The following is a 10934-nucleotide window of genomic DNA, read 5'->3' as shown; positions in this document are numbered from 1 at the left end:
TATTCTGATTGGTTAACAAACAATAACTGAATAATCGAACAACTAGAGATCATGGCCAGCGGTATCGCCATACATAATTGCCATACATAACATCCCCCCCCTTCACATCACAATCTTTAAAACTAAAAAGAAAACTGTAAATAAAAGAAAAAGGATAAAATAAAATAATAATCTCAGCATTAATTCATCTGTGTCTGTCATTGTTCATGCTTCATAAAGTGTCCCTTGTAACATAACAACTAGTTACAGGTCTAGTCTGACTGGTTTCCTGACTTGTCTTCCACTTCTAGTCTTATAGAAGGGCGGGTCTTTAGCTTCCGCGATGTCCGCTGGAGGTGGCACACCACCTGCTGGCATTTCCTCAGCAGGTGAGGGATTTAAGTGGTATTCCTGTGCAGTGGGGTCCACTTGTGGGCTTGCTGGGGACGTGGGAGCCGCATGTGTCTTGTCAGGCTCTGGTTCTGTCTGCTGAGCGATGTTTCCATGGCGTTTACGGTATTCCATATGAGACTTGGCTGAGTCATTTCTTAGAGCCACTCTGTTACGCCTGATTCTTCGGCCGCTCACCTCTACCACGTATGATCTGGGCAAGGCATGTTTCTGGACTACGGTAGCCGCTCTCCACTCCTTTGACCCTGGCTCAGGTCTTACTCTGACATGATCGCCTGCTCTGAGTGGTGGTAGCTCTTTGGTTCCTTGGCGGTCATGGTAGTACTTCTGCTTGTCCTTGCCATGCTTCATTCTTGCTCTTATCTTCTGGGTGCTATGTGTTTCAGGCTCCAATAGACCACGTGCTATTGGGAGTGTCGTTCGAAGCCTGCGACCCATAGAGAGCTGTGACGGGGACAAGTCAATTGCTGGAAGTGGGGATGCCCTGTACTCTAGTAGCGCTTTTCTCTTGTCTTTGTTCTTTCTCCATATAGATTTCACTGTTTTGACTGCGGCTTCAGCCTCCCCATTTGCTTTGGGGTGCTTCGGGCTTACTAGGACATGTTCAAAGGTGTAGCTTTTAGCAAATGTCTCAAATTCCCTACTTGTGTACCGGCTACCACAGTCAGTGACGAGTTTTGCTGGGATGCCGTGTCGACTGAAATGCTCTTTCAGGACTTCAATGGTCTCCAGGGATGTCAGATCCTTCAGTTTGGTCACCTGAATAAACTTGGAGAAGTAATCAACTAGCAACAGGTAATGTTCACCTTCAAAGGCGAAAATGTCTGAAGCGGCTCTTTCCCAAGGCAGGTCCGGAACAGGGCTCGGCATCAGAGGCTCTTTCTGTTGTGCAGGGGCATAATCATGGCACGTGGTACAATCCTTGACTTTGTCTTCTATCTGCCCACTCATGCCGGGCCAGTAAAGGGCTTCCCTGGCTCTTTGCTTACACTTTACGATTCCCAGATGTGTTCCATGTATGATTTCCAGCATGGCTGGCCTCATAGACGGGGGGACTACGATTCTCATTCCTCGGTAGATTACTCCATCTAGCACCGCGAGCTCATCACGTGTGTCCCAGTATTGGCGGATGCTGTGTGGGACTTGTTGCTTTGTGTCTGGCCAGCCGGCTTGGATCATAGCATACAATTCATGAAGCTCATTTGCTGTGTTTTGTTGGAGTTCTGCATACTTTGGCTCAGACACGGAGATTCTTTTCAACATGTTTACTTGTATCTCCTCTTCTTCCGGTGGAACCTCATTTAGACTTGCTCGGCTGAGAGTGTCTGCGAGGACTTGCTTCTTCCCTGGCAGGTATTCTACGCTTAGATCATAGCCACTCACTCTCAGCATCATTGCCTGCAATCTTAATGGTGCTGTTGTCAGGGGCTTGCGCAGTATCATTTCCAGGGGTTTGTGGTCAGTCTGGACCAGGGTTGTTTTCCCCAGAATGTACTCTCTGAACTTCTGTGTACTGAACACAATGGCCAGCATTTCTTTCTCTATTGGCGCCCAGTTGAGCTCTGATGGTCGAAGTTTTCGGGATGCGTAGGCTATTGGCCTTCCCTCTTGCAGTAGGACCGCACCCACAGCGCTGTTGCTGGCATCACATTGTATGGTCACATCTTTTCTGACATCATAGTAGGCTAACAGAGGAGCTTCACAGCACATATCCTTGAGCTTCTGGAACGCAGCTGCTTGTGGCTTGTCCCAGTGGAAGAGTACATCTTTCCTTGTCAGCTCCCGCAGTGGTGTTTCAACTTCAGCTAGCATTGGGAGGAACTTGGCTAGGTACTGGATAGATCCCAGGAACCGACGCACATCTTCTTTTGTTTCGGGGGGTGGCATGTCCTTCATAGCTCTTACTTTCTCCGGATCTGGTTTAAGGCCTTCTGCTGAGATGATGTGGCCCACATATGGAACTTGTTTTTTTCGCACTTTGACCTTCTCGAAGTTCAGCTTAAGGTTGTAGGTTCTGGCACGGTGGAGAACTTCATTTAGGACTGAGTCGTGGTGGGCAATGTCACGTCCTGCAATCAGTATGTCATCCATGATGGCATATGCGTGATCAATATCCTCCAACATTTCATCCATGGCCCTTTGGTACAGCTCTGGAGCTGATTTGATTCCAAATGGTAGTTTTAACCATCTGTATCTGCCTATTGGGGTGTTCATTGTTGTCAGTAGACTAGACTCGTAGTCTAGTTTCATCTGGAGATACCCACTCTTCGCATCAAGGCCTGTAAACACTTTTGCCTCAGGTATCTTGGCTGCAATTTCTTCTACAGTGGGGATTGGATAATGCTCCCGCTTTACTGCTTTATTGAGATCACCCGGGTCAAGGCAGATCCTGATCTTTTCACCTCGACTTGAAACTACCATAGAGTTAACCCAGTCAGTGGGCTGTGAAACTTTGGCTAAGTGTCCTTCCTTTTCCATTTCCTTAAGCTTCGCTGTGATCTTGGGAAGGAGTGCTGCAGGTTGTCTACGAGGTCCATGCACTACTGGTGTTGCTTTGGGGTCAATCTTGATGGAGTAAGTTCCAGGCATGGCTCCTGATGCACTTAGTAAATCTGGATACTGGTTGAGTAGCTCCTTTAAGCTTGGATCTACATGTTCCTGTAGATTATGTACCCGCTGAACTAGGTTGAGGGCTTGACAAACTTCACCTGACAATATTGGCTTCTGCTCACTATCTATGACATAGAAGTTCGCATTTAACTCCCTGTCCTTAAATCTTACGGGAAGAGTGACGTAGCCCTTTGGTGTGATTCGGTGTTGGCTGTATGACACCAGGGTCTTCTTGGTTTGAAGGGGTAGTTTCTAAAGAAACTGTGGTGCTGCGTCGGTGGGGAAGTAGTATACAAAAATTTGGTTTTATCAACGGAGTTGATAATGTAAATTGGCCACCGTACAGAGATTCTAAAAGCTGACGTTTCGAGCGTTAGCCCTTCGTCAGAGCGAATCCTAAAATATCTTGGGTCTCCTGTTAGAAATCTGTGGATTAAAAAATACTAGAACAACAAGGTTAGTGGTCGCAGCGGTTGAATGACAAATGAATGAAGGGGTAGTTTCTAAAGAAACTGTGGTGCTGCGTCGGTGGGGAAGTAGTATACAAAAATTTGGTTTTATCAACGGAGTTGATAATGTAAATTGGCCACCGTACAGAGATTCTAAAAGCTGACGTTTCGAGCGTTAGCCCTTCGTCAGAGCGAATCCAGGGCCCTGGGTGCTACTTGCTTGAGATGAGTAGGCCCAGGGCCCAGCCTACTTTGAGATGAGTAGTGTTGATAACACTTGCATAGGCACCAGTGTCGAGTTGACAGTGCAGAGTACTGTTACCCACTTTTACCACCTCCCACCATTCATCACTTTCACTGGTTTTTGTTTTGTCACGGATGCCATTCATTTCCAGGCTTGCTACATGAAGTAGTTGCACATCACTTTCAGGACCCTCCTCATCACTAGAATAGCCTTCTCCAGGATAGTCCATTTCATTTAGTAAGTTGACATTGCTTTTCTTGCTTCTGCACACATTAGCAAAATGTCCAATTTTCTTACACTTGTTGCACGACTCCTTTCTGGCAGGGCATTTTTCATGTGGCTTGTGGGCATTGTATCCACATCTATCACATTTTGGAACTTGCACATTTTTCTCCTTTGGTACCTTGTTTTTGGGCTTTTTGGACGAGCCCCCCTTCCATGCAAGTTTATTGACTTCCACTTTAGGGTCTTCGCCAGACATCACTTGCATTCCATCCTTAGTCGCTTCGAACATCCGACCGATATCGATTGCCATTTCAAGGGTGAGGTTTTTACTTTTCTCCAAGCAGCGTTGCCTGACTCGCTCGTCCAGAGATTTGCATGCGATGGCGTTCCGAATCAATTTATTCGACTCAGTCATGTCCAGACCACGCGCCAGGAGCTTAAGATCGGTGACAAAGGAGTCAAAGGTTTCTCCTTGTAACTGACGTCAAATTTAACTGCTGCCATAATCGGGTTCTTCTTGGCTTCGAGGTGTGCTTTGAACTTTCCGACGACTCTTTCGAGTATGTCTCTCTCATTTACATCTTGAGCACTTTCTCCTGTTCCAACACGAACAGTTTCCCACTGGAAGGTAAGGTAAATTTCCCGGCCTTTGTCGCCGACGAAGCTCATAAGGTTGCATATTTTCTCCTTCTCAGTGCATTTGCTGAGCGGTCCTCCAAACGTGAATTCGCAGTGTTGATAGAACCTTTCCCATTCTTTACTCAGGTCTGCAGCAGCCCAGTTCATAGTTGGCCATTTGTACGACGAATTTGCGTATCCTTCGGCCATGCTCGGTTCAGTGGCGTTCGTTATCCTCTATTCTGACACCATGTTTGATACACACTTACAACACAGACGCCATGTTGGATCAACAACTGACCGCGTGGTTTATTCTGATTGGTTAACAAACAATAACTGAATAATCGAACAACTAGAGATCATGGCCAGCGGTATCGCCATACATAATTTCCATACATAACAGTTACGTCTGAGTTGCGGTTTAGGTATAGAGATATAATATGTTCCAAAACAAAAACAAGAGATAAACACTTTCTCAACTCAGACGAGCTCGGTACGTCCTTATTTAAATAATGCACCACACACTTTCTAATTACCTTGTCTTTCTTAAACAAGCTCGACGTTTTCTTGTAAGGAATTAATCCTGGAAGGTTCTCTATCCCGAGGAGCATGTATTGCCTCAGCCCTTGCTCTATCGCATGAGATTGGGATGGATTTCTCATCCGTTTTCGTTACATAATAAGTGACCGAGTCTTTCGACAGTCCTTCATTATGGTCCACCACACAAGTACTAGTGTCTGGAAGCATGGATTGCTTGGTTGCCTCCCTGTTTTTCATGTCACGGATGTTGTTCAAGTTGCATTCATGTGGCTTTGATGACTCCTAGCTTGCAAAACTTCGTGATAGCTTTGATAAACATTGGTATACTTTGATAGCTTCGATGTTACTCTCCAAATGGCAGTCACCCTCCACATGGAATTTATTTATCCCCCGTGAGCTTAGGGGATGAACAAGTACTGTCTTCTCATCATGTGTCTGTCGATTCCATTTCTACATGTATTATTAAAAGTCTTCGCGTTGGTCAGTGAAAGGCGGTGCACAATTAATTACACCAATCTATACTTGATCGGAATATTTTGCTTCACCTTTGAAGAAAGCCATTTCTTTAATTCTTCCGTTTCTTGCTTCTAAATGCAGCGGAAGGTGCTCAAACACTTAGTAGAAAAGCGACATACAGCAATGGCGGCGCACAACCTAGCGAACAGGAAGTCACAGCTCTCTTAGCTGTGTTGTGATTATCCATCCTGATTGGCTTATTAGATGAAACTTCCGGTTACGCAGGAGTGACACATTTGCATAAAGAATCTCACCAAAACTCGTGGATTTATCCACGAGTAAAAATGATAACAACTCTACCAATCAGCATCTTTGGTTCAAATGGTACATTCGTAGACTCGAACTCGACATCGATGAATGCTATGGAATATGTACGGATCTTTTTACAGAAGAACCTCTAAAGAGAAATCACAATCGAGCTCTGAACTAAAACGAAAAAACTCCAATTCGCTTTCCGGAGACGGAGTCGATCTTCCCGGCAATGTTCGGAAACTTGATTCATACGGGAGCCAACGCGGAGGAGCGAGCAACTCCCACATATTCCTGTCACGGCGTTTTCACAGACCGATTTATTTAATTTAGATTGAATTTCCCGCGAATGAGATTCCCGCAGGAGCCCGATGACCAATCACAGGAAACTAACTTGACTTCATAGCGTCACCGAACCAGAACCGCCTCTGTTTTTTTGTGGCAAAGGTAGTCCAATAATAGATTGGTCTGTAAAAATGCCGCATATGCACGGGTTCCTAATTGATGGAAGTCAAAACGCAATTCAGTTTGGCGCTTAGCATTCGCAGGTGAGATTTCGCGGAATGATGAAAATCGCAGTAATTTTAAAAGCCCTCAATAACAATATGCCTCAGTACGTTCAATCTTCATTTAAAGTAACAGAAAATAAGAAAATCTTAGGGGCAAAAACAAACTTGTTTTACCTGAAGCTAAGACCACAACTTATGGCCTTAAATCGACTTCTTACATTGCTGCTAAGGCGTGGAATGCATTACCTAATAACGTAAGATCAGTGGCCGAATTTGGCCCTTTCAGGAATGAGATAAGAAAACTAAGTAAGTTGTAATTTCATACTATTATTTATATTTAGACCTATACTTATACTTATAACACTATAATTTATATTTATACTTTTTTCCCTATTCATCTTTTTTTTTTCTCGGTATATTAACCTTTTTTTATAGCTAAAGGCCTAACAAGCCTCATTTTCACCCGAGTTTAAATTAAGTCATCATCATCATCAGCAGTAATAAGGGCAAAGCAAAAGGGGCAAATTTAAATGGATCGGGGGTTTCATCAGCATATTCGATTCACTCCCCCTCAATGCCATTTTGCTGCGTATACGAAAGCACCTGTCGATTGTTCATAGTGTTATTTCGAGGCAACCGAAAGTATTATTTATTCCAAAGATTTGTCCGTTTTTGTCGTGCATAACTCTTTATGTCAGAGTCGGCCTTACACAATAATATGATTCATTTTTTAGCTATGCTTTACCTTTCGTTGCCGTAAGTGGACGCAGAATCATGTCTTCGCGCGCGGCACAACATCAAGCACGCTCGACATGGGGCATTACTGCTGGTCTTGAACATGACGCTGGCTCAGCACACAAAAGAATGGCCTGAAAATCTCCTTGAATTAGGAGCATTGGTGAAGGCGAAAACTTGTATTGGTCTAAAAGCTTTCGCGTTGCAACTTGCCAAGATGCTGTAACTCTTTGGTAAGTTAAAAATACATAGCAGCTATTTCACATCGTAGACACTCTTATTCTTCGATCATTTCAACTTCAGTAAAAATAACAAACAAACTGCGGTTATAAACATAACGAAACAACGCATGTTGTTTATAAAAAGTTTTACAACATGTGTTGTCTCGTTATGTTGATAACCGCAGTTTGTTAGCTATTTCACATTCCATTTCCGTGAGGTTCGATGCTTTGGCCGCGCGAGAAATGGGACGAGGCACCTCTTGTTTTATCTCGTTCCGCGGAAATTTAACGCTTGCTATGTAGATGGCTTGAAAGCTCAACTGTTAGAGCACTACAACGGTGTCACAGGGGTGAGGGTTCGAATCCCTTTCAAACCTGAATTCTTCAGGCTTTCCTTTCGTCACTGCTCAAGTAACGTGAATTAACAACTGCGATGATCAGCATCTTAACTTGATTCTCTCCGCAATGCATGTGTCTTTCGCATATTAGCTTTCGTTGTAATAAAGTTAAGTGTTAGGATTAGCGTTTTTTTTTTAAGTGTAGGGTAAAGTTTATCTTTACTTGCAGTCAAAAGGCTTTTCTTTTTGAAGGTACAACGAAGAATCTGATTACCCGTATAACAATCCACCCAACACCACACAAGGATTCATAAGCGCCCCAAAGACGTACGTACGGGCATTTTACACAGGTTTGTTTGAATTTTGCCTGTGAATTATTCTGTTTCCTTAAGCCCTGGCCAAACGCTAAAACGTTTTGATCGAATAAAAACCACTGACGATAACTTAACAGACATAACTGTGAAGCAAGTTACAATTAAGCACACTTGAGCATCAAGAAAGTTTGGTCGAACATGCTAAAAGTGAGCCCACGTACCCTTTTTGCGTAATGCCGATTACAAAATTAGCAGACGCCGTCTAAAGCGGCCTTCACGCGACAAACTAACGTTGGCAAACTCTTGTTGGAAAACTCAAGCTGGCGTGTTTGAATGACAAAGCAACAGTTGCCAAACATGTTCGCAACGCCAAGGGAAAGAAACTTTATTTATTTAAGTGTCTAGTCGTTCTAGTGCTGGAGCACGAATAATTTTGGAATTAAATACCCCACCTTATCGCATAGAGTCTCATGGCGGTTTTCAATTGTCTGAGAGATACACTACCAGCATATCTCGGGTGTGTGGGTTCTTTAACGTCCCACAGTTTTGATTTAACAGAAAGGGTTGTGGGATGGGACCTACGGCTCATAGAGCTTATCCGACAAGACTTAAAAGTCTAACCATTTGTGGATAAAGTTACAATCAAAGGCAATACTTTTTCCTCCTCAAGGTCCAAGGTGGATACGCCATGTTGATTTATCTCACCTGGGAAAGACTGGATCCGATAGTGTTTCGTCTGCGTTTTCAAAATCTGGACACCGTATAGAGCCTTTTCACTCACGTGATTTTTTATATTGGATAACTGAAACAAAAGAAAGTATTTGCATAATAATAGAGTTCAATCCCCTGAGGATTAGTTCGGTACACCATCATGGCCGCCATTCCTTTGTATTGGAACATCAACATGGACCATTTTACGGTTACGGCAGTCATTTTGAAATCCATTGTTTCAAATAGCTATTATGGGATTCCAAGGGCGCAAATTAGTATGCATTTGCCCCCTTAGAATCCCATAACAGCTATTTTAAACAATGGATTTCAAAATGACTGCCGTATCCGTAAAATGGTCTATGGCCGCCGTGACGTCATGTGAAAAGCACTCTATTCGAAAAAAACCGGAAACGGCTACTTAATCCGCTGAATACCTGTGGGCGCAAGCCGTACTCGGAATGACGAACGCGAGCCAACAAAAACGAGCCATTTATTTTCTTTCCTTATACCTTAAAACCGTTCGTACCCATTCATTTACAGGATAAACTGAAGAGAGTGAGTGTAACGTGAAGTGCTAGATTTCTATCCCATATGAACCATGTGATCGTTAGCCCTACTGATGGAACTGGGCCCACACAAGGACAGAGAAAATCTCTGACCAGGGTGGGAATTGAACCCACGACCTTCGGGTTAGATCTCCGCCGCTCTACCGACTGAGCTACAAGGTCAGACGGGAGCAGGCCGTGGGAACTGAAGATGTTAAAGTCACGGCAATAGGCTAGTTTCGAATTTTGCAGCAACAAAAGAACAGAGTACAAGTACAAGTACAAGGAATGGGATACAAATCTAGCACTTCACGTTACACTCACTCTCTTCAGTTAATTCTGTTTAAAATATAAGTGCTACACGGCCAACGTTTGTATAAAACGTAACCTTTCCTTGTACTTTGCAGGATAACTTGCCTGTGTATTAGTGACGTGATTAAGATGGAATAATCGTAAAATATTTAGTATAGCGCTAAGTTATATTTTTGAAGTGACGTTTTCGTTGACGTTGCCGTCGTCGTCTACTACGACGGGTGCGAGCGGTTCGGAATAAAAAAAGTGAATGAATGGTTAACATTTATTTTTTCCCGTTGTCACCAAAACCTCAAATTTGGTGATTTTACGTCCTTCTAGTTGTGCAGAGTACCACGAAAATATGTGATAAATACATGCCGCACGTGCAGCACGATTATTTTTTTCTAGTTTAAATAATGATATGGTTGTCGAGTGGTGTTCTCGTTGACAACGAGGTCGTAGATTCTAAAGTGCCTATTTAAGGTGATGTCATTTTACACGAACCGATTTTTAACGTCGATGTTTTTTAACGCAACATTGTTGCATAAAACGTTGTTTCGCTTAACATGGCACACAGGGAGATTTTTAACGCAACATTTTGCAGTTTTTGAAACTCTTTCAAAAACCTGCAACATAGTTGCGCGAATTTTGTTGGAGTCGGTGCGAGTAACATCCCCCCCCGCTGGTGACTTTAAAGGCAACATCGTCCCAGAATGCACCATGGAGAACCGAACTAAGTCACGATTGTGACTAGAATGGTTCCTCCTAAGTGTGAATTAGATAAGAGTGTTGTTATGGCATGGGTGGGCTCCCGAGCACAGTCACAAAGGAGTCTATTTTTAGAATACTTTTTTCCGCGAAAATCAGTTGTCATGTGCCGGAAAATAGCATGGCAGAAGCAGTCACACGTGACATGTCTTCTTCTGATTGGTTAAAATTGGAGGCCCTTTCTTTGTCGCCTGTACGTGTGGACGGGCAAGAACGGAAGTTTTCGAAAACGCTGACGTCACACTTCCAGTTCCAATCCACTCCGCGCAATATTATGAACTTATTCAATATGGCGGAAAGTCGCTTCACTTTCTTGTCTTTAATACTTGGGCTTCTTTTAAAGCAAATTCCCTGTTTTCAAATGCAAATTTATCTTTGCCATTTCTTCAAGCTGACTTTTCCAGAAGGGGGAAGCATTATTAGATTACTTTCAATACCTGTGTCAAGAGGTGGAAGGTTGAAACGACTTGGTGGTTACCCCCCACCAAGACCTCGATGATTTTGGGTCAGACGAGCTCTTGGTGGGACAACGTTCTGATCCAAATAGTTATCTTAAAAGCGAATACTCATGCGTCAAGCATGCGCAGTAGGGTTATGGTTAAAAGATTATCGTTTTCAAATCAATTTTTCCTATACGTGTGGACGGACGAAAACGATG

The 10934-nt window shown here is 43.5% G+C and overlaps 1 protein-coding gene across 1 annotated transcript; it reads right to left on the bottom strand.

Moving 5' to 3' along the window:
* Nucleotides 1-243: 243 nt before the first annotated feature.
* Nucleotides 244-828, bottom strand: LOC137977486 (uncharacterized). Its single transcript, XM_068824716.1, has one exon. The coding sequence runs from the start codon at nt 826-828 to the stop codon at nt 244-246; it is 585 nt and encodes a 194-aa protein (XP_068680817.1).
* Between the last annotated feature and the right edge of the window lie 10106 nt (nt 829-10934).

Source organism: Montipora foliosa, chromosome 11, assembly GCF_036669935.1.
Source record: "Montipora foliosa isolate CH-2021 chromosome 11, ASM3666993v2, whole genome shotgun sequence".
In the NCBI taxonomy this organism is placed as follows: Eukaryota; Metazoa; Cnidaria; class Anthozoa; order Scleractinia; family Acroporidae; genus Montipora; species Montipora foliosa.
Note: the sequence above shows the minus strand (reverse complement) of the source record. Positions and strands in the feature narration are given on the sequence as shown.

What these genes read in the sequence shown, in the direction of transcription:
- LOC137977486 (XM_068824716.1), bottom strand. Translation starts at nt 828, where the DNA reads ATGGGTCGCAGGCTTCGAACGACACTCCCAATAGCACGTGGTCTATTG.